At 36.0% G+C, this 25,295-nt stretch overlaps 2 protein-coding genes across 5 annotated transcripts in view; both read left to right on the top strand.

The window, feature by feature from the left end:
* Positions 1-25,295, top strand: part of TENM4 (teneurin transmembrane protein 4) — a 1,547,018-nt gene that overhangs the window by 136,112 nt on the left and 1,385,611 nt on the right. The gene's annotated exons all lie outside the window — the stretch shown is intronic.
* On the top strand, positions 6,102-7,137 carry LOC119709978 (taste receptor type 2 member 40-like). Its single transcript, XM_038158416.1, has one exon. It carries the CDS (start codon positions 6,172-6,174, stop codon positions 7,135-7,137), a length of 966 nt encoding a protein of 321 aa, XP_038014344.1. The 5' UTR covers positions 6,102-6,171.

The raw sequence follows: 25,295 nt of genomic DNA, 5'->3' as shown, positions 1-25,295 counted from the left end.
AACTGTGATTAAGTAAAGTAACCTAACTCGTAACAAAAATCCACTACGAAGATTGTGCTTATCTTTAGGTGCTGGTAGTTTATAAGCAATCTTAAGACAAGGTGTATGCTACAAAGACTGTAATGAATAGAGAAAGCTTTTAAGAATGCTATTCCAAACTGGGGTCACGAAGTGGACAACTGCTGGCAATGGCAGGGTTTCTGAAACGTAACACAAGATAAAGGAATTGACCCCAAAAATATGCTCCAATATACAAGTCTGTCACCTGCGTAAGATATGTGTATTTACTCTTTGGATGAAGCTAAGCACAAATTGTAAGTGCTGAGTCTAGTGCAAGGATCATTGCGTGAAGTTTCACTGACAACTTTGTGAACAGGAAAATCCAGTGGTGTGGAAAGGCATGCACTAACCATAAAACGTAACGGATATGGAAAATAAGAGGCCTTTACTTACAGCTATGGTTTGGGAAAAAAGAAACCAGAAGCAGCTGTCTAACCTTTCAGTCTTGTTAAGGACATATGAAAAACAATTCCTACTTCAACAACAAGAGTTGTTTAAGCCGAAGAGTTAAAGCATCCCTCAACGAGGGGAAAGAAGAAAGGAAAATTTCCTGAATCCATAGAGAAGCTGGACCAGTTGAGAATACTGTCAAACAGAAACTTGCTAATTGTTCTATAGTTTTTCAACTTTCAGTGTGCAATTTTAACATTTTCTTCAATAGGGTAAACCAAATTCACATTCTTTCTTTAATCTTGTTTGATTTGTAGAGAAATCCATCTCAGTAAAGCACGCCATTCCTTTGAACATATTGACTCCCTTAATAGCAAGAAAAAACATGATCAGAGGAGGTCTACAAACCTTTTACACTTTGTGTGGTATAAACCATAAAATCATTTTTACAAATACCATCTTGAATTAATGAACATGTATATTAATCTCCTTTTGACCATGGCAAGGAGCAACTGATAGTCCTCACTAGATTGTACCTATTGCCTGCTCCTTGCTTTTGGGGTGTGTGTGCATTCTTATCTCTTTAAAATTAAAGTTGCATCTTCCTTTTCATGTGTTTTATATGATTTGATTTTCTTGACTCCTTGCATGAATTTCAGAGGATTCTTTCCATTACTTGAGTCTGTTGGGGTTTCCATTTTGACAGTCATTCCTAAAAGAAACAATAAATAATTTTGTGGTACTGAAATTAACAGTACATTATCTCCAGTACAATAATGACAGCAGCATGACAACTTGCAAATTAATTTTAAAATAGATTATCACCCTTTCACACTCATTTTTGAGATATTTTGCAACATTACTTCTTTGTACAATATGAATTCTGGAATGTGTTAAACAGCAGCATAATTTATCGCTGCTTTCCACACAAAAAATATTTTATTGAGGTTCACAAGCCTTCTATACCTTGTCAAACATGTGAGGAACACTTGATAAATCATTTTAAAAAGTGTTGAAGATGCAATCAGCCATTAGTAGAACCAAAAATGCTCATTCTGGCCATGTTTGTTAAACACAGATATTAATGGCTCTCCTCTACAATTTTTCCAAGTTTTCTCTTATAGGCTAGTTTGTGCATCTTTTACATGACATATTCTCCCATGTTTTGTTTTACTCAATTATTTTAGTGTAAGAATCTTAGTAGTAGTTGTACTTCATTGTCTTATGCTGGTGCTCAGAGATTTCCATCAGAGATGGACTTTACGATACAATAAATGCTGTGTGCAATTTACTACAGGTTGTAAAAAGCTTATTTGCTAAGGAGCTCATGATGTAGAGGCAAACAAATGTCATGAGGCTCTTGTAGCCTCTTACACCACCAGAATTTAATTAACTACGATTGTCTGGAAAGCAGTGTCCTTCCTCCAACACAAAATAAACCATTTTTTTTTCTATCACACAGGATGAGCAAACAATAACAAATTATTCTCTTGCCCTTGTCTCTTTTCATCAGGAAACCTTTGTGATCAAGGTAATGTCGGTTCTTGGTTTCTTGAATTGTTTTGTGAATCCTGAAATTCACTTTTTGTAGAATTGCACACTAGTCCTCAGCAAATGGTCAGCACTTGCTGAGCGAAGTCATAGTATCATTAGGATCTATGTAAAAAGCTGAAATTCTTCTGTGATCTTTCTCTGGATATAATCTCAAAATGAAATTCCAGGATTACATCTGGGTATTCTTTTGCATTTAGACAGGAGACAGGAGGAAAACTATAGGATCCCATCACTGAGTTATCATGTAATTACAGAATTTGAGTTGACAGAGACTTAAAAGACCATCTAGTTCCAACCCCCACTTCATGGGCAGGGAAGCCTTCCAGCAGATCAGGTTGCTCAAAGTTCTATCCAGCCTGACCCTGAGCACATCCAGGGATGGGGAGACCCCAGCCTCTCTAGACAACTTGTTCTAGTGCCTCACCACCATCACAGGAAAGAATTTCTTCCTAATATCTGAACTCTATCTACCCTATTATTGTTAAAAGCCATTACCCCTTGTCCTATCACTTCACATCCTTGTCAAAAGTCCCTGTCCAGCTCTCTTTAGTGACTTTAGATACTGAAAGGTGCTACATGGTCTCCCTGAAACCCATGCATCTCTAACATGCTGAGTTTTGGATCTTGGTTGGTTTTCTGAATGTGCTGGAGCTATCACATTATAAAGACTTAAATTTTTAAATTTGATCTGCATTTTGATTGGTGTTGATGATGGCCCCAAATAATACACTGCAGCATGGGAGCAGAATGAGGATACCAAAGGGCAGTGGCAGTCTGAGTATCTGTCACATCACACCAAAACTAAAGCTCCTCAAAAAATACTAGCAACAAATTTAAGAGAAGAAAAAGCCAGTTGCATTGGACATGTTGTAATTTCTTCTATCCTCAATGAAGGGGTAATTACTTTTCACTAAAAGTTGTGAAGCTGTGACCATAGTTAAATGATTCATTAGCAACATTTCCAAGGCATACATTTTTCTGAACAATATCAGAAATAAATCTTTCAGTATTGTATTCACGCACTTCTTGCTTACAGTAAAACACCAAAATATTAGATACCACTAACTGGTGCATTGTGGATCTTGTATGAGCAGAACAGGTTCACAACATTTGAGTTTCACAAGATTTAGAAACTGCTTGTTCTGCTGCAAAAATTTTTCTACTACCTAAACAATTAAAACCCTTATATGGATTATGTGAAGCATATTTATTACTGTTGTTAATTGGAATGCATGAATCAAAGAAGGAAAGGTGCTATCTGTGAGCTGAACTTGACTTATCTGGGTCTTCTCTATTCTTGTGAAGTGAGATTTATGTTTCAAGGGAAATTGTTGTATAAATTCAGACACTTTAGTATTTATAATTTGCCTCATGCTAACACTGTACTGTGACTATTTATAAGAAATTACGGTCTGCTCTACTTTTTGACTCCATTGCTTTTATTAATTCACTCAAGTGCTCTCTCAGAGGATAAGTTCAAGGAAGTCTGATATATTTTAGGATCCCTTGTGTCTCCCCTGCCTGATAAATCTGGCCTGACCATTATGATTAACTCTGTAGCTTAAATGGAGGTTTGCTAATGAGCATAAATGTGGCAACCCTATCTGTGAGGTCAGGAAAGAGCAGTAAGGGAATGAGCGCTTTCAAGGATCTGCACACCAGAGGATGAGATGATGATCGTTTCCAGTCTGGACCAGTGTGGGGTGCGGTCAAATTGCAGTGACACATGAACCAGCCTTTTGTATCTTGGTGCCTGCCTGTGTGTCGCCAGCATCCGTGAGTGAACTCATCCTCTGGAGAACCCTTGGAGATCATAGCAGTTTATTGCGGAGCTCCTGAGTTACTGAGGCACAAAGCAAGACAAAATTTAGAAGCCATTCCTGAGAGCAGAACACATTAGACTGAGGTCCCTGACAGAGCACTGAGGAACAGTCTTTCTCCTTTACCCGAGCTGAGGCTTAAATATCAATGGGGTGCATAGGTTGAGTGGCAGTTATTTTCTGAAGGAGCTGGTGGGAGCTCACCATGGTGGAATGTTCTTTTGTAGGAATGTTACTTTGTTCTGAGTAAATTGTTCCCACTTTGGGCCTCACATACAGGAAAATCAAATAAGCAGGTAAAGCTCAGATATGGTTGTCTTTCAAATTTTAGTTTTTGATACGAAGATAGAACAGATTTTTGTAACTGTTGGAACCTCTGAGAATTTGCTTCAGTCACACACTTTTCTAGAATTTATTTTCTGGTTTAGGTTCTCCCACTTCATAATTGCAGTGTGGCTTTTACATAAGTATGCAAAAATGAAGTGTTATTTTCATATTCCCTTGGGTAACTTAAAACCTACATTTTTGAAGTAATGGACTACTATAGTTATGTAATGCACATTCTGTATACAGGGAGCTATAGGCATATAGCTTTAAAATACACAGTAGTCATTGAGTTAGACTTTGTGATTTTTTTTTCCTTAGTAAGATGTGTCTTTTCCACTCTTGAATACTTCTGGTAAAGAATGTTAAAAAAAGTAAACATATAAATGTTTTTTCAGTTTAAATTTGTTTGTTTGTTTTATTCTTTTAGGCTTTTTAAATCTGAAACTTATACACAAAGTTTTGTAAATATGTCTAAAATATTTTTTTACAATTTGCAGTGTTGTGATAACCAAAGTATGCTCATTTTTTAGAGAAAAAAGCTCCTAGTTTTTGAGATTACAAGAACCTAAAATGAAATCTAAGTTTAAGGAAACTTTGATTGACAGAAACAAAAACTATGAAGATTTTAAATCTAGATTTTAATTTTAATAAGTTAATGAATAAATATTAACTTATTGTCTTAGAAATTCTACAAAAACTTGAAGCATGAATATATTGATAGGGAGTAAATCCAATTGACAATTCTTACCAAGTCCAGATTAGAAGGCCAGTCTATCTTTTACTTTGAAATATTTTACTCTGTCAAGAAATGGACTACAGAAATACATATCAACTTTCCCACAAAATCAGTAAATATTTTACTGCCAAATAAACTTTCAGACTTTTTTTTCCAGTGGCCTAATGATGTCAGCTGCTTCTCATCTAGTTGTCACACTCATCATTGTATTTAATATTTCTCTATTTCAAGAAATAATATATCAACAATATGAATTTTTCAATATTGTATTCATAACTTGGATTCATGAGTCCAAGATTGAGAAGGTGAGGACACACTGTTCTCTAAACCAGACATATTTGTTTATAAATAAGTACTAATGCAGGGTGCAGATCAGAGAGGCCCACCACTGTTCTGGACTGTGCTCATTGCAGCATCAGACAAAGACATGGATGAAGATGGATGATACATTTTCAGTCTATAAAGCAGAACAGGTCTAAATTCAGTATCAAACTCTGGCATGATGGTGAGATAGACGCTGAGACAGTGAAACACCTGCAGAGGGTGGGATATTTACCAGGGTTCTGCTAGGTGATCTGCTCTCTTGAGAGAGATTAATCTCTTGATTAACCTGTCCTCTGCACATTTGCTACTGTCATCTTTTCATCCCATATATGTGACTACGTGTAAGAAGTGGTCAGCTAAATGCAGCAATAATCATTGGATAAAGACAGCCTTGTTGTCTGGAGTGCTCTTCTAGAATAGGGCTGGAAGCTGTATAATTTTCTCCTTGTTAAAGTGGTTGCAACTAATTGGTCTAGTTATAATTTATAAACCTTCAATGCAGCCTGAAAGATACTAGTTACAAAATAAGACATCTTTGCTGAGGTATACTGGTGCCTCTGTTGCTTTTCATGTTGCATACCCCTCCACACAGTCAGGTACTGCTGTGACCAGAGAGCCACAGAGCTTTCTGTTGTTCTAGACAAGAATATAAACAATTGGACACAAGATGGCTTGCTTAATACAGCTGGCTATCTCACACCCCTAAGGAAAATCATAGGCAAATCTTATGCATGTAGAAGTTTAGAGTTAATTATTAAATCTTTCTCTGCTTTGCACATTCAGGAAGAACATCTATAATTTCTCACTATCATTTCCTGATCCACAATCATCCAGATGTCATTTTGTTCCTAGATATAAGGTGAGCAGGCAGGAGCTGGGACTAGCCAGATACCATCAGAACTGCTCAACTTCCTGCACAGCTGCACAGGCTAATCAGGCAGAAGTGACCAAAGCAGCAAGATGTTGCCACCACTTCTTATTGTTTCAATAAGCATTGTAGCTATTGAAGTTGTTGTTGGATTTATTGGAAATGGATTTATTACTACTATTAATATAATCAATTGGATCAAAAGCAAAAAAATATCTTCTGCTGATTTGATCCTGATCTTTCTGACCACATCAAGATTTATCTTGCAGGTGACGGTCCTGATGCACATCCACAGTCTCTACTTTGCTGACGTGTTTAAGTTGGCTTCAGTGTACAAGGACTTTGGTGCTGTGTGGATGTTTGTAAACCATAGCAGCTTGTGGTTCAGTTCCTGGCTCTATGTACTATACTGTGTAAAAATAATCAATATCACCCACTGGCTGCTGCTGCAAATCAAGCGCAGAATAGCTGAGATGGTCCCATGGCTTCTTCTTGGATCACTGGTGACCTCTTCTATGACTTCTCTTCCTTTACTATGGATTACACCCAGCACTTATCTATGCAGCTCAACAGGGAACTGCAGAGAAAACAGCACAGCTCACATCATGGACTGGGATAGTTCATCTCTCTACTTGCTCTTTCTTTACTTTGTAGGTTGTTTTTTCCCTCTAGTACTCTCCATGGTGACTTCAGCTCTGTTAATTACTTCTCTGTGGAAACACAGAAAGACAATGCAATCTTATGCAGATACTTTCAGGGATGCTATGATGGATGTTCATCTAAATGCTATTAAATCCATTATTTCTTTCTTAATCCTGTATCTTTCCAGTTTTGTAGCTCAAATTCTGTTGATACTCTCGACATCTCAAAGTAAAGATGTTGTGAAAGTTGCAGTATCCTTAGTTGTAGCTGGGGCATATCCTTCCATGCACTCAATTATCCTGATCATAGTCAATTCAAAACTGAAATTGGCTTTTAGGAACCTTTGCCTGCATGTTAAGTGCCATTTGGAAGATAAGCCTCCAAGCCCCAGGCTTGAGAGAAACACTCTCCAGTAAGTGGTATGAAATCAAGACTCAAATGTGTTGTTTCACTGTCTTTTTTCTTAAATGATAACTTTCATCTTCCAGAGATTTCTGTGACTAGTCCTCCTTAACATTTCAGTACATCTGAAAGAATGTGCATTTTTGCCTTACTTGTGCACCGCTCCAGCTCCTTCCTTCCTGCTTAATATAGAGTGAGAATAAAAAAATACTGAATGGAAACAATGTACTACAATAAGAAATCAGTTTTAGGTTGCTTTGTCATTTCAGATTATCAGTTTAAAACTTAAAGTTTTATGACCTGTTTGAATTGAAGAAAATGGGGACAAAGAACAAGAATGTACAGAGCTCACAAGTATCAGCTCTCAGGTAAAGGATTTTTTTACCTGAGAAGGTTGAAATTTGACTGAAAGCATATTGTACAAGTCATGGTGTTACATGGAAAAAGATTGTGCTTTTAAACTGGAAAAGCTAACTGGATTATAACTTGAGGGAAGGTTAAGATTTGGAAGGACACAGCCATTTCATATAATAAAATTGCATTCTGAATGAGGTTTATTTGTGTTTGGATTCCAATATGTCTGTAACAATGTTAAACACCTATTTATAAATTGATAGTTTTGTTTGAAATATATGTTATGCTTATTTGTTTGGTTTTCTTGAAAGTGGATTACCAAGATGGTGATTACAATGTAAGGTGATGTAGGTCCTTAGAATGACCTGTAGAAAATCTCGCTCTTGCTGAGTTGACCATTCTGATCGTAGATTTGCCTTTATTGTCATGATTTGCTATTGCTTTGAGCAATAGTGCTATGAGTTGTTTCTAAGCCTGTTTTCTTTTAAAATTTTATGTTACTATGAAGTTTCACATGAGGTTGGTGAAATACGTTTAGCAAGTCCAGTCATGTTTTATCAAATAATGTGTTTGATAAATCTGTTCCAAAGTTCTCAGCTTATAAATTACTGTGGTGGGAGTTTCAGTCCCACCTATAAAATTAATGAGCAGAGTGAGTCACTTATTCTTGGAGTGTTCTCAGTTTCTGAAACATCAGAGTAATAAGTTTAAAAAATTCTTTGAAAAAAAATTACTGTTTAACGTTATTAGATAAAGAGTGAATATAATGGTTTTAATTGGTACCTTATATTTTTTTTTTTGAAAATGAACTATGTGTTAATAGGAGACATAAGAGGATGTCTGTGTGATATGAAATGATATGATTATTAGCACGTGTAAACCATGGATTCAGACTGCAGAGAACAAGGGAGAGTCATAAATCTCACAAACACAGCATTTGGAGGCACAGTACATTGTACTGTAAAACTAAAGCTTCTGTAGTGTCCACTGTGGTGGACTGCTGTGGTGGTGAATCAAGAGAGACACAGAAGTCACTCAAGGGAAGCAGGTGGGAACCATAATGCTCATGTCACAGCAGCACTCTGCTCTGCCCTACAGCTGCAACCCTGCCAGCATGGACCAAAGTTAGAACAGTTACACAGAGATAGCTCTTCCAGCTGGCAACATCACGGAAAGAAAGTGTCCTGTAAGAAATGAGTTTGTCTGAGACTGTTTTATTGTGGGGTGATTGGTAGGGGTATTTGGTTTTTTGAAGCTGATAATTTCCCCAGTGAGCTCATTACTCTTCTGGTATTTCCAAACCCATTTCTAAAGACAGTCTGAAGCAAAGGGATCAGAGCCAAAGATAATAACAGCCCTTGCTTGGCTTCTTCACCTTCAAGAGAGGGAGATCTGAGGCAGGCACAATCATTAATAATATCCTCCAGTGCTTCCAGGGGAAGAGGAGGACAAAGCTCAAGGACTTGACGTCTTTATGATGTATTGATGAAAGTTTTGTTACACACAGCATAGAGTGAGATAGATGTGTACATAAATTAGAATTTTAAATCACTGGATTGGTAAATAAATTATTAGTTTTGTCCTTTTCCATTCCATCCTTCCCTCAAGCTTCAATTTATTTTCATGACTTCTTTCACAGTATATACAGATTTCTATTTGTTTTTTGATCGTACCCCGCTCTTTGGATTTCATCCTATCCCACCCTAAAATAATCTTCTGTATTCTCTTTGGATCTAGCCTGCTCTTTCAGGTACATTTTAAAAAAGCTTTCTCACTATTATTTCACAAAAAAACATCACTCACCAAATTACAGTAGACTTGTTTCTATATCTAGTTTATTCCAGAAACCAGATCAATAAACTCAATTAATGTTTTGGCAATTATTATTTGTGCCCCAAAATATCATAAGAATAATATAATTGAGATTTCATTGTCTAAGAAGTGTTTATATGATGATTGAAAATAAGACTGAGTTCACCAGTACATTTTTCCTGGAACTTTTCAAGTTATATGAAATGGGGATCGCATGAATAGGAGAATACTACCTGCAGTTTGTATAATGCCCGAAATTGTGGCAGCTCCAAATCATTGTGAGTATGAGGAAAAATAGTGATTAGTGCAGTTGTTCATACCAACTGCATGAAAAATCCAACCTTATCTTCATTGTCTTCTCCAATTTTCTTTTTTTTTTTTTTAGTGTCATTGTGTTTGCTTTTTCTGGGTCATAATTCATCACAATTTTGTGTGCAGGAAAACCAGTATTTTGCTAGGCAGAAATTAAGAGACTTTTGACTGCAATCTCAGTAGCATGTTCATGAAGCTGGTAAGTTTCTCACTATCAGTCTCAGCAAGAGAATCAGAAAAAACTACCACAGACATTCTGAGTTTCAATTGATGAAACTTGCTTTGTCATGTCTTTCCTTTTGCTTCCATTATTCAGAGGCTCTACCCGACCAAATCAGTAGCGGGGTGCTGGATGTGAGCTCTGCTATCTCTAAAATACTGCTTCTCCTCTGTGAGCCATGCAGTCATCCTTGCCCTTTCTGATGGTTTGATGCTCTCCATGGTATAATTTCCTCTCTGCTAGGTACACAAGTCAGCGCTGCCAGCTCTATGGATCCCAGAACAGATGTTCTTGTAAATGCCACTAAAACTCCAATCTTTGCTTTTGCTGGTTTTCTAGGGGTAATCAGGAAGCTTTTCACCTTCTTTGCATCTGACAGCACAAGGGTGCTAATTTATTCCGAATAATTTTGGGTAATTTGAAAAGTAAAATAAGTGTCAATGGAAGTGCCACACTATACCTATATTTTCTTGAAATATGACTTCCCACCTTTCTGCAAGGTCTGAAGAAAATTTTTCCCTCCTGTAAGAGTTTATAACAGGATTATAACCTGGGATTACTTTTGTCCCTATTTATTTATTTTCTTCCTTACCATAATACTCAGCCTTCATTTCATTTATATCACAAGGATAATTTCTCCAATGTCACAAACTACTTCTGAAGGCTCATCCCCCCTCCCCTCAATATTTCTTATCCTGTTAGCACCTCATTTGAGGACATCTGGGTGGGAGGTTATTGGAGCTTAGTTAGGTGTATAAATCATATTCTATATAAATCTTCATAGAGACATGAATTTTAAGGTTTATTTTAAAAATTCTTTATAAATCATTGTGAAAATGGCTTTGAATACTTGTAAATATTAAAAATATAAATTAGGCTCATGTTAATATCACTCCTGAGATTTATTATTTTCAAAGTGCCATTTCTCCCTCCCAATATCAATGCTTTTGCAATGAACCAAACTTTACATTGGCCAAAGGAGTCATAATGGATATCAATTACATCAGAGAAGAGCATAGGCCCTCTTGAAACCAGAGTCCCTGATGCTCATAAGCTTTTCAGTGATCAGAAGGTTTTTCATTCCTAAAACTTCTCTTGTCTTCACACTGAAAGGAGATATATCCTTCTTGAGTATTCAGACTATCTGTGTGTGAAATTATAGGGATATTTTATCATCAGAAATCAGAGCAGTAGTATGGGTGGTGGCTACAGTGGGATTTAATTGGGCTTTTGAGAGGAGAGGAAAGCGAGGAGAAGTCTCACAGATCCATGAGATTTACTTTGGCTGGTCTCTTTTCCCAATACAGTTAAACAAACTGATAAATAAAATGGGGCAGCAATGAGCAATGCAGCCTTCTGAAGCTGTATTGCTGAACTGGGATCCGTGCACTGAATGCTCCACTGCAAAACAGTTCTTTTGCTGCCACAGGAAAAGCAGAGGCAAAGTGCTAAACAGGTATAATGACTTGACATCATCATCTCTTAATCATCTCTTGGGGGAAAGGGGTGAAATTAAACCCTTTCTGGCCTTTAGGTGCTCAGACGTGATATTGTGATGAGATTAAGATGCATGATATAATTCCTAAATTTTAAAAATTATTGATTGGTAATTATATTCTATTTTTTATCTTCTTTTACCCTCTACCCCAGTAATATTTGAATTTCATTTTTTCTTGTTTTGTATCTTTTATTTTTTCCCTCTCTTTTGAAAACTTCTTTTTCTTTTTAGAAAAAAAACCCACTTATAAATTTATCACTTATATTTCTTGCCACTTCCCCTAAAAATCTCCACTATTTTTGCTGCTATTGCTGCTGTTATTGCAAATATATACCAATGAAATCAAGATGGGTTCATTCACATATTTACTTTATTATAATAAACACACATTTCAATGCACCTTATTGGTTTTGGCAGACTCATACTATTTCTTTTGTGATAACATTGCAAATAAAGTTTCTCCCTTTCCTTGTGAAGGCATTTAAAAAACATAAAAAAAACCCCAACAAACAAAACCCCACACTGCTGAGACCTTGAGATATGTGAATCTTCCCTTTCAAATCCCATTTTAGTCAATTCTGCTTTGTTTTCCCTTCTCTGCCATTTGCATTCTCTCACTACAGTGTGGATCCCTTTTTCTTTTACAGACTGTTATTTTCTTTCTCATTTTTCCTTGTCTCCTTTAAGGTCATTCTTAAAGTCTTTACTTTTCCCTTCCTCTGTTTAGTTTTAATCGTCACCCTTCAATCCCTCAAACACTTGTTCATTTCTGTTTACACTGCTTGTTTCCCTTCCGGATGACCATCCAAATATTTTCATTGCTTAGGATTGAGATAAGAAGGAAAAAGAGGAAATAGAATGTAGCTGCACGTATGCAAACAGCAAAGAGGAAAACATTGAGTCCAAATACTGCATGTGTAAACTGTATGTTCAGGACTAAAATAATTTTAAATACTTGCATCCTGAGAAACTTGCTCACTCTCTTAAAGAAGAAAACAGAAGTCTGTCTGTTGGAATTAATTGTCACCACCAGGACAGAAGGAAATCTGCTTTTTTTTTTTCCTGAGGAAATCCTCAATCTCCCCCAAGAAGGACATATAACAGGAACCATGAATAGGTATTTGTTGAGCTCATTTGATAAATCGTAAGAAACACAACATGAGCTTTATACAGGTGTTCAACCAATAGAAGTTCAGACCCTTAACACAGCATGTGGGTATAATTTGAGTTTCAATGGTCACAGATATAATGTTTCTTTTGCTTGAGGTACCCATAGCTTTCTTTAGGAATCTGAAGCTGAGTTATTGTACATGTAGAGAAATACATCAGCCCCTGTTGAATAAGTAAGTAGCTAAATTCAGCACAAAAGGGGAAAAGACATAATATAAAAACTTCATCATTCTTAAGTCATGTTTGGACTACAGTAGCAGTCTCCTTTTTCATTGTTTTTTTACAACTGGGTGAACTTGTGCATTTTTCTCATGCCATGGGTCTACTGAGGGAGGAAAAGGGAGAAAATTTCTCAAAAATATCCCCTGGAAAAGGTTATTCTGAGATATAAAATCTCTTGGATTCAATTCCCTGATGTTGTGAAGAGCTGAAGTCTTAGGTCCCCTGTCTTTTGGCTCTTACAAAGCCAGCCTGTGATTATTTCAAAAGCCAGCTCCAAAGCACATTCTGTCAAAAGAGAGTTCAGCTTTTGGAAAGTGAATGACAACTCAAACTTTGTATTGAGTTTGAAACTGGGTGAACACATATATAAAAGCTCATAATATATGTAAGCATTGGATCAAGGGACTGGGAAGAAGGAGAAGGTTCATTAGTTATCTGTGATGAGTCAACCCAAACTTCTCCTTCACAGTCCCTTGGCCTGCTGCATCTCATCAGCATTGAGATGACTTGATTTGCTTTACAGAGTCAGTGGGAAAGGGTAAAATCTCAGGCTGGCCCTGTGGAAGCTTCCAGAAATCCCTTGCTTTTCTTGCTGATTGTAGAAACAACCTGCATACTATCAAGTTAAGAGATGAGATGCTTAACAGTCTTTGGGTAACCTTTTCTTTGAACCTCTTCACCTATATGAACATCACTAGCTCCAAACTGCTGTTCTGACCAAAACTGGGAATTTTTGGGTGATTCTCAGATCACCTCTCAGAGCACTGGTGGTCTCTTCTCTTATTTCTTCTCACTATACTTTGGCTTATTTTAGCTTTTCCTTTAGTACTTCAGTAATGAATCCTCTCATAGTAGTCAAGGTGATAGATGCTGAGGTTTCTCAGCTCTCCATATTCTCCTGGACATCATTGGAATGCACTTACCTGTCATCATTCCATTTGAATGTAATCAGTTAATTATCTCTGTCCTCAAACTTGTCAGAAGGAGGAGATAGAAATCTCGCAATTCTGGCAGCTCCAGGACACCTATGCACGCAAATATCATCTAGTTTCTGTCTTTTTCCCTTTCCTTCTATGTTTCTAGTGTTTTTTATTTGACTGATGTTATTCAACTGGTGCAGCTAAATCACCAAGATTGCCTGCACTGTCTCTGGGGATCATTACTTCTTGTTTGAATACACTATATATAGTTTATAACACATTTAAAACAAAACATTGATTCAATGCTGCATATCTTCCTCTAAGTCATTATAACGTATACAATTCCTTCCTAATTATAAGGGGTAAATTCTAAGAAAAACTTGGTACAAATTAGTGCAAACACAAAAGTAGGAAAATCCGTGGAACTGATCAAGTTCTTATATACCCAAACTTTGAGGAGAACACCAGTGACATAAAGTACAAAAAATTTAAAATTTGTGAATATGCAGTACATTTTCCTCACTTATTTCTGAGGCAGAGATAAATACAATTCTATATTTTAGTTTCATGGTGAACTCCTTTGCATCCTTTCATCTTTCAGTTGAGCAGGCTCTTGAGTTTTCAAGAGTCAAATTGTTAAATCTCATATCGAAATACTAAGAATCAAACATTTCACTCAAGACACTTTTTCCTACAGGAGCTTTGTGTAGGTTTTTTTTTAAATTTTATCATAGCCTATTACTTAAAAGTTGACAGAAAAAGCAGTACAGTAATCTATAAGCCAGCTGCCATGATTTCTTCAGAAAACCACTTTTTGCATTGAGCTGATGTTGCTGTCATGTGGTGTGATAAGTGATTGCTTGCTGTGAAGAGCCCACAAACTACTTCTAGTACTCGAGCTTCTTACAATGTACATGCAGTTGCAAGCATTGTGCTTTTATAGCACTGATTGAACAATCTTCATCCAAATACATTATTCAACAAACATTTATATGGAATAGCTTCTTTCCAGACTGAATTTAAAATGAAATTAATCTGGCTCTGATACTTACAAAGTTTAGTAGGTTCTATGAAAACTGTAAATAGGGCAAGTGGGACTCATACCTAAGGTGCATCTCAGTTTAGTTCGATTATCTGTGGGGCTTCCAATCATCAATCATCTCTATGCTTCATTGTCCTGCAGGAATAAAAAGGTTTTTATTTGCCACTCTAAATTTGTGGAAATAATATATAGGATTTCCTGTATAAATGCAGAATATTTTATTTCCTATTTTTATTTTGTTTGTCTACATTCCATACAACCAGATTTATTCCAGGTTGCGTGCTTCAGCCCACGCCTGAAGTGATGTTGCTATATAAACAATAGATTTTCTTGCCTTTCAACAGAGTCCCCAAAGAACCTTGAGTGAGAATCTTATTTTGAGTATTTTCTACATAAATCAAACAGCTTTAAAAAAAAAGCCTGAATAAACCTTATATTATCTATATAAACCCTATACTGTACAGCAGCTATGTATCTCAGGCTGAATGTACTGTATATTTTCATTTGTCAATTTTTTGACAGAAACTTACACAAGAAAATTGAAATTTTAAAATAAAAATGTGAAAAGCCTGTGATATTTCCCTTCTATCCTCTCTTTTCCATATGAAAAATTTTGGATGTCCAAAGACAGGACAACTGAGATAAGAAAGCAGTAAACAGACAGAATGATGGCACCCAAGACTGGTAGTGGTACTTTCCTGCTCCCCACAGTTCTCTGATGACTTCTGTTGGACTCTGAAGATGTCCAACTTTTTGTGGAATTATACTGGGGTGAAAGCACCAGGGAGAGGAAAGGTTCAAAAATGCAGTTGACTATCTAAACTTCAGGAAAATTTCACTAGAATATTTCTATAGGAGACTGGAAGAGTGAAGTAACTCAGGCTAAGAATGTTATCAAAAACAAAGTCAATATATCCTGCACATATTGACTCTGAATAGTTCTCTGGTATGAAAAGGCTCTTTAAATTGAACTTATTGAGAAGCTCAATAAGGCGCAGTGCCTGAGAGGTGAAGAAAAACAAAATTAGACTAGGAACAAGGTCCTTATTTCATCTGGAAGTGTAGCTTGCCCCCTGGAGCAAAGTGCATTAAATTGTGATGGATTAACTACTATCTGAGCTCTTTTAAGCTAAGGTATAATTCAACATGAGGTTTTAATTTTGATAAAATTTGTTCTTTAGTGAAATTCTGCTCCCAGTGATGTGCAGAGGAAGGGAGTAATTTGTCTTTACAGCCTCATACACTGATGGAAACTCCTCTCACCATTCCAGCTCCTAGTCTCTGAGAAACAAGTTCCTGTTCTTCAGAGTGAAAGTCAACATACAGAGTCACAAGACTAGTTAGTTATGCACATAGGAAATTTCTTTCCTGGTGAGAAACAGCCGTTCTTTTTATACTCTGGTGTAACTTTGTTGTTGTTTTTCAGTCAGCGAAGGTATGGGCAGTTTTGCACTGGTGTGGTTTCACTGGGTAAGAAAATGACTGTGATATCAATAGATTTGTGGAGATTAAAGTACACAACAATCTTATTTCTTTCCGTCTGAATTCCTTTTTACTTTTCAGGGTCAAAATTCTCTAGTAATTCTGGAAAAAATCCAGCAGGATTATATCAGTTACTGCTCAAAAATTGTTACTATTATTGAGAGAGAAGTTGAGACTTTAATCAAGATCTAGACTTTTTGTCAGCAAACAGGGGTAAAATTTTCCATGAGCTGGCAAAAAAAAATGTTGGTATTTAGCAGAGTCCAGAAGATAAACACTATACTAGGGATACATAATATCTGATGAGGCTTATTCCTGTAAGGTAAATGAGAATCCTCCATATTGTTGATATTGTTGAATTACTCTTAATTATAACTTATAAAGTCATCTGCAAGCAAAGTCTGTTAACAAACTTAAGTGTGAATACAAAAAGCAAGAGAGAATTTTGGAGAACAGAGGGTTCATGAAAACATGAGCAGCCAAAACCCAGAGTGGAAAAATAGGGATGCTAATTGAAAGATACTGCTGTGAAAAAAACAAAATCAAATTAAATAAACCAGAGAGAAAGGCACTTGAGTAGCAGCTCCACATGGAACTCCTGAACTCCTATTATCTATCAGGTTAAAAAAAAAAAAAAGTAAAACTTCCAAGAATCTTTCAAACAAAAATCTAATCTCTATAATCTCTACAAGAAATTTGGTGGGTCTAGTTTTGGTTTTTTTCCCCTCATTAAATTCAATTATCATACATTCAAATACAGGAAGAGAAAGAAAGATATGATATGAAAAATCTCCGACCAAGCCCACTTCATTATTAATTTAGATTTCCTATTGCCTCATACACCTGTTTTGATTTTAGATAACAGCTTTGCTTTCCTTGCTGCACAGATAAGCCAGGTCACTGAGGTTCAGAGTCTTTAGCCACCACCAAAAACTCACGTTATTGTCAAGGGGCTGATTCACTCAACAGACTAGAACTTGCAACCTCTTAAACTCAAATTTAATCCATTAAATAATGTCTGCTCTTCCTGTACATCAGATTCACAAGGCAAAACTACTGCTTAGTTTCAGAAGCTACTTAAATCAGTGTACTATGTCCTAATACTTTTCTTTATTTTCCAAGTCCTCCAAGGACAAAAACCAAAGAAGTATCTCTGTTTTTAAGGGTTTATTATAAAACCCATTCCTGATCTGTATTTTTCCTGCTTTCAGTTCAGTATAAACAGAACAAGACATATATATAACAGACACATTATGTCTTCAAAAATTCGGGGTCTCTCAGGAGCATCATGAGCAAACTGTCATAGTTCATTATGAGATTTGGGGATCAAGGCATCAAATATATTAATGTATTACCCCCCAAGTTAATTCCTTCATTCCCAAACACTGAGAGACAAATTTAAATAATACCTGTATAGAGAAACCATGCCCTCCAATGTTTAAATATGTGCTTTTAGTATCATTCACATGATTTAAGGTTTGCAGCTCTGCCCACAATGGAGAATGGTGCCAGGGGTTGAGTGGTTGTGCCTATCATTTGAAAAGGTGGTCAATACTTCTCCAAGAAGAACAACAGGTCAGGATGGAATCTTGGTGTGCCTTTGTCACACATTTCTCATGTTTCCATGGGCTGTGTACAATTCTCTTTGATGGTTATCTCCATTTTTTCTGGTAACCTCTGCTTACTAGATGGTAAATTACCATCCAGTGCTACACTGGCAGGACAAAAACTTAAAAATCTTTTCCCTGGTTTATTTTTCTGTCTGTAAAAAGGGAACCATAGTATTACTGTAATTTTGAAAGGAGTCCTCAGTATAGAGCCAGATTCTGTCAAGACAGAAAACATCTACTCTCAGGTTAATATTTTCTAGACATCCTCAGGCCTATCAAACCCATGCAGTGTTGCTGCTCCTGCTTGATTTGTTTGGAAAATGAAGCCGAAGCACAGTGCTCTGGGATTACACCATCAGCACCCACCCACAGCTGTACAGCAGCACAGGGCACAAACCCTTAAAGATGAAGGAAGAGAAAAGCAGGTGGTGATGGGTAAAGTAAAGAAATATACAGTTCTTTATGAATCAAAACCCACTTACAAAAGTATCAGATTATTTATTTTTCATGGTGCATACCTGATAGCTTTTTAAATATTATTATTATTTTATTGCTGTATTTGTTAGGTGGTTTTCACCTAGATTTGAAAGTTACTGTTCTTTTTCCATTTTTTTGTACAATGTGACCAAACTTTGTAATAAGGACATTTATTACTTATCATATTCAACACAGGAAAATAATTTGACACAAGTCCTGACATTGGGAAAGTGTTATTTTTGCCATGAAGTTTAGAGACTAAGATGTTTCTCTTCATTGTGCGACTGTTACCAGCAAAGCCAAATTTTTATTTTTAGAGCCATTATTTTTTCACTTGGGAGCATATTCAGTTTGGATCACTAATATTCTTTGCAAACAGCTTTATACAAACTGCTGAGCCTGTGACAAATCACAGCAGCCAACAGTCTCTCAACAACCTTTAGCCAAACTCTGTGCCATACATGGCTGATAGCACTCTGAATCAGAAATTAAACATAAAGAAAAATCCTTGAAGGATGGCTAGTGATAAAATTATTCAGCAAATACTGTAAGAGATTATTATTTTGGTAACTAATTAATAAAACAAATAATTAAGCAATTTTGTCAGCACCTAAAGAAGTGTACCTCCTTGAGAAATTTTCTCATATGTAAGTGAAAAACTTTCATAACTACAAAGAGTTTGTTTCAGAGTTATGGAGGATGAAGAAATATGCTGGTATAGTTATGAGTTATTAATTAAATAAATGAAATAGCATAGCATCTGTAAAATAAAAGTGTATATACTCAGAGGCAAGTAAGAAAGCTGAATGCATTTTTGAGGTTACTTGTACATCATGCAAATGAAGGAGATTTTACTCTTCCCTGAATGGGTAAATTTTCAAGTCGGCTCTGTCTCTAGGATTCACTACCTTCATGTTCAGAGTACACTGGATTTTGTTTCTTTGGACAAGGAAGAAGATACTTGGGGTACCTGAGTACCATGGTCAATTATTTTCCTGTCCTTGTCATAGAGTTTTTTCAGCTCATACAGAAAATAGGAACACAAAAATATATTTTCCTACATAATTTCATACCACTACCTTCTTTCTTTGGCTTTCAAGGCAGACAAGCATGTTCTGCTGAACAACATTTAATAGGTGGGGTTATCTATTTTTAACTGTAGAGCAGAGCTTTACATACTGACTGATTGTATTGAAAAGGGAAGAGAAAGGTCACAGATGTCATTTTGTGGTGTAAAGATGCAGAAGCTTATAGTAAGAGATTTCTAGCATGCATTACTTTTCTTATCCTGTTTTATTTTTCTAATTTAATATGAGAGCTACTTACATGATAATTCTCAGAAATTGCATTATCCAACTGAGCCACTATCATGGCAATAAGAACAAAATAGAAAAGACTTTGAAGTCTATTATAAGTCTGCCTTGACCCAATTAAAAGCCATGCAGCTCAGTCCTGAGGAAAGTCCAAAAAAATCACACACCTCATTGTTCATCATAGGTCATGTCAAGGTCTTGAACTAAGATTTTGCTGCAGAGCATTACTAGACAACAAGGAAAAAAATTGCTTTGGAGGTTCAGTACCTGATGGTGTAATTAAAAATGATATTTCTTTTTTTCACCCGCTCCATGGGTCAGAAAAAGCACTCCACTCATTCTTTTTTACTTCTTAGGAAACAATATCAGCTAAAAGCCTTTCAGTAACATTATGTGTACACCTGATCTATAAAACATTATTAGATATAATTTCTATTTTCTGTTTGTTTTAAAAGAGACATATTTCACACATATACGTGTTAGATGTAATCACCATGTTTTAAACTCTAAAAGCATGTGATCTATTGAATGAATTGATTGAATCCAATGTGATCATAACAAGTCAAACCTTTAAACTAGGGGAGTAACCAAATTCCACTGCAATTTCCTTCCTGTCTACTGTTGTAGCTGTTGGAGGGGCTTTTAGTTTACTTGTTTTTTATAGTGAGTAAAAGTTACTATGCCTCATTTGTCCAGGAGCAGCAATTCCACCTGTCAGCGAAGGGTCAGGATGTTTCATAGCCATGTGATGTAGCCATAATCTTTTTAATCTTATCATTGTGACCAAAAAGAAAGCTTATCTCAAAGCGACTGATAACAGCCTTTCCTAGTTATTTGCATATATCCTTCAGAACAAGGTATTCACAATAACAGCCAAGCCCTGCTGAAGTGTGGCATAACTAGGAAAGGAATTGAGACAGTGACAGTGAAAGCAAAAGGAAGCTATTGGCATAGCTTTAAACCTAATAGTAGAAAAGTTTAACAATCCTAGAGGACCTGTAAATGCAGATTCCACACAGACTGTCCCACAGTAGAGGAGCACTGCAGATTTACAGCCTTCATGCTGTTGCCATACAAAATATGTCTAATGTTACAACATGTAACATCCTCTTATCCTCTTATCTTGTTCCCCTTCCTCCTTGCTACTCCTCCTCTTCCTGAGAGTTGAAAAAAAAAATAGAGAAAGTAAAATATCATTATAACTTCATCAAAATTTGGTGTTTTGGACTTTAATCCTGTTGGTTCTCTTATAAATGGAAAAGAAACTGTCTCCAGAGCACAGGAATTGGTGAGACCATCATTTTGGGATCTCTCCGGAGACACTCACAGGCAGTCTTTTTCCCTCTCATCTCAATGTGTAGGAGACACATACAATTTATTCACGGGAGGAAGTGCTCCTCTCTACCCTTTTAGTTTTAAGAGATTATAATTTAGAAAAAGAAGTCTGATGAAAAATTAATTAGTCAGAGTCTTATTCCTCACCAGTTCAGTCTGGACCATGCACCATATAAGCTAAATGAGTTCTATTCTACACCTTGCTAGATTTATTTTTACTTCTAATACTGTGATTGGAAGTCTGTTCTAAAATCACAGTCTTCCAATGTTTAGCCTATCTGATTTTCAACCTATATTTATTCATATTTGTTCTTACATCAGTTTCTCATCTCATATAACTCATCTAACTATCTGTTGTTTATCTCACTGGTATAACTACAAAGAAGAAATATAGCTCCATTTCGCCTCTTGTTTACCAAACAAAAGCAATCTCTTCTCACAATATTCAAGAGGCTTCCCAATCCTGATCTAATCTACTTCCCTCTTTTAAAACTTTTCAGTAAAAAGTATTTTTGGATAAAACAAAATACTAATAGAACAGATTGCAAGTTTGGAATTTGCTTAAATCCACAAAAGACGACAATGAAAAATTTTCATTGTTGTCCATGGCCTTTGGGTTAGCCCTTTGTTTTCTGCAGGGTAATCACAGGCTTTCAGTTCAAAGTGAGAGAATGGCAATCTCCAATTGCCCTCCTAATGCCTCCTTTCTGACCACCAATACATCCCATGTGGATATATCCTATGTCTATATCTATACTTATCTATGCTTACCTGGATTGGATGGCAGACAGCTATCTCCCATCTAAACCCCCATCTAAAACCTAGCTAAACTGGGTTATTCAGTAGACTCCCCCAGAAGGCTCAGATACAATAAAACTTCATATTTGATGCATGGATTTGTGGTGAACTCTCAGAGCAGTTGTGATAACATCTATTCCTCTTGAGATGAACTAACTCCTTATAAAGCTGTCTGTAAATGCTCTTTCTGTGTTTGAAGTGCAAACCTGACAGGTTCTGACAGCCTGTCAGCCTCCTGTGTACAACTCCACTGGAGCCAGCTTTACTTCCATATATTGTCACCAGTTCATTTATTATTTCTAAAACGTTAACACTGACTTCAAGCTGACTGACTTGAGGAGGCAATAATCAAGCTAAACAAACTAAAGGGTGATGGTATAGCCCACCTGTTATTATACAACATTTATATAACAAAGTTTGAAAGTTTTATTGTGTAGTTTTTCCATCACATCACCCAGACTGTCACAAGTGTATCAGCAGTACAAAATATTGAATATTGGTGTTAGACAGCAATACCAGCACAGATGAGATAACTTACATGGTGGTTTTAACACACTGTCATTATGTTATCCACCAGTGAGACTTGTTTTACTTTTAAAATCTTTGAACAAAATCAAAACACTGTTATTCTAGATGAATTAAGAATTATAACTATAATGTCTCAAAAAACCCTAAAGTACCAAAACCAAACCCAGGAAAACAAACCTTCCAGTTTTAGCTATGAAATAGTATTTTACATTTTTATGCCTCTTCTGACTTTGATAATACAACATTTTGCAATGCCTCTTTTTTTCTTAAAACGTAATCCATCACATTTTTTATAATCAATCACAAAACTTATGCAAAAGGGGTGTCAAATTAAGTCCCGTATAATAACGGTGTTTTGCATGTGTTGAAAAAACAGGTGACTATGGATCTGTGCAACATTGACATCTCTGGGGTTGGACAAAACCTGTTCAAAGGGCTTGGGATTGTAGAGTTAAACATAAGTGGATACAACCCACTGGAGTTCCAAACATGCCTAAAACTGTTCTTGTGTATGCAGTTGTGGATTCGTCTGTGAAGATCTTAAGTAGGATTGCTTACTTGCTACAATCCACTTCTAAAAATTGCTTAAAATATGACCCAAGAAAGGCTAAAGTGTAGAATTCATTCAGACAGTGTTGTAAAGCTGTAACAACACAGAATATAGGTATTAAGCCATGTTTACTTATTCTTATTGAGAGATAATTAGGTCTTGTGTACTCTTTTACTTCTGTAGAAATGCCTTTTATCTTTCCCTCTTGTCCTCTGTCATTTGCTGCACTGATTTAGCAATGCAAAAGTGATTCAAAACACCTGGGCATTTATTAATGCTGGATAAATAAAAATTTAAGCCCTTTTTTAAATGTACTTTTCAACCTTGTTCACTGGCATTATGCTTGCTTTCAGGCAAAAGTGTTTTAATTGGCAAGAAGATCTGCAGAAAATTCAAGCTCAGTAAATAACAATAGGAACAAGTCTTCCCAAGAGAATTAACTCTGCGAGTTCTGCCCTGACCGTATTGGAAATTTAATGTACATATCTGCATAATACATTTTGCTGAGGAACTGTGTTTTTTTCTTTTCAAGGGGAACAGGGGGTTGTCTCAGTCACAGTTCTCTGAGGAATGCTTTGAGTGTCCAAGTTCTGGTGTGTCTCTTCCATATGCATCTATTAGCCTGCTGAAAGGTATTACCTCTCACTGCAAACCTTGCCCTGAAGGCATAATGTGATTTGAGTTCTGACCTTGAGAAAGACTTGCTGTTTCTCTGTTGCCACAGGAGTAGCTATCAAAACATATATTAAGAATAACAATAGTGACCATCAGATACTACAGTAATGTTGAAGTATTAGCATTCATACAGAAGAGTAAATTGTACGAACAAGAAAGTCTGAAAAAGTCCTGAGACAATAAATAAATAAACAAACAAACAAATAATTGAGTGCATTGATCATCTGAAAAAGTTTAGGAGGATTTTGTCTCTATGACATGGGTAGCATAACATAATTCTACCTTGAAGAGGAAGTCCAACAGTTTACCAAAGACTAGGCTATAGAAAGGCACACAAACTTATAAAAATTAGCTGCCAGAAGTAATGTAGGAGTTTCAAAATTCCTTTCATGTGATTGATGGTCCATTATGGCAAATACAATAAGCCAGTTTCACATTATACTGCTGTGGTTTAAATTAAGGGAACCTTGTTATTCCTGTATTTCAGCACCTCTGAATACCGCCAGCACTGGGTCACTGCAAAGCAGTTTGGTAAGAAAAGGTGACCTGAAGATATTTCCCAGGAAACTTTGCCCTGTAAAAAGATCTATATAAATTATAGACAGTATCAATTATCATAATCAGTTATTAACATATACTGAAAAACAGTTTAGGAGGTGAAATTATCTGGCATCATTATGTTATCCATTGAATCATAACTAGTAGAGAAGAAAGAACATGAACTGAAACCATTTCAGTGAAACATTTACAGATACTTAATGTAATTAAGCACAATTCTGAACTCTTCTGAACAGTTAACTATTATTTGAAATGTTGGGAGAGAATGACATGGTAATGAAACAAAACACCTAAAAGGTCTATTTATGTTTTAGTAAAGTGGTCAAAAGGCAGCATTTTCAGGGTACAACTCAACTTTCACTCTATCAGATTAAGTGATATTTAAAATATTTCTGCATCTATAAGAGCAGAGGAAGTTAATATTGCAACAATTCTAAATATCTTCCTTCCCATGCCCATGAATTCTTCCAAGTTACCTGAGTTAAAGGTCAGATCAGATATGGAAAATCTTGCTGACAAGCACAAGTCTAAGAGATACAATGCTCTGCAAGGTCCAAAACTCATAAAATCCTCAGGATTTGAGGTTGGTTTTCATCAACTTTTTAATAAAGATGAAGTGAATTTTGAAGATAAAGAGGGGTAGCATGATATGTAATCCACCATTTATTTTAAGATTTTATATAAACTCTCTGAAAAATATTTACTTTCTTCCCCCCTCTTCTTTTTTCTTCCTTCTGTAAATTCTGCAGACCAGTAAGAGAATTTTGTTTTGACAGCTTGTCTAGTCTCAGCAAATGCATTCTAATTTACTAATTCATTTGCATAGTTTCACCTTAGCCTACAAAATTTATAGCCTGTAAATTTATAGGTGAAAACAACTGGGAGAAAAGAAAAAAAATTCGGAGGAAAAAAGGAAGGGGTTGATGCAATAAAATTTGGAGGCTGGTCTAAACTTTAGCAAATCTCTAGATTACTGAAAATTATGAGGAATTTAAGATATGATTTTGAGTTCAGTTTCATATTTTCCAAGGGAATACATTTTGTAATGTGCAATAATAAAAATGTCAGCTATCAGAAAAAAATGTGCAGAAAAGAAAATCTCAGATAGGTAGATCCACAGTTAGTGGGAGTAAGCCTTTTAGGAAAGCATATCATTAACTTCTTTGGTCAAAGACTATTAATCATGCTGAATTATTTTTGGAAAAGCCTGTTGTCTGCATACATGTAATCCTTGAGCTGGTCTTTAAGAACAGTAATTTATTCAAGAGGCAACACAACATAATGTAAATATTTGGC

The sequence above is a fragment of the Motacilla alba genome, chromosome 1 (genome assembly GCF_015832195.1).
Source record: "Motacilla alba alba isolate MOTALB_02 chromosome 1, Motacilla_alba_V1.0_pri, whole genome shotgun sequence".
In the NCBI taxonomy this organism is placed as follows: Eukaryota; Metazoa; Chordata; class Aves; order Passeriformes; family Motacillidae; genus Motacilla; species Motacilla alba.
This window is presented reverse-complemented; position numbering and strand designations above follow the sequence as displayed.

Coding starts and splice junctions, on each gene's coding strand:
- LOC119709978 (XM_038158416.1), top strand. CDS start 6,172: ATGTTGCCACCACTTCTTATTGTTTCAATAAGCATTGTAGCTATTGAA.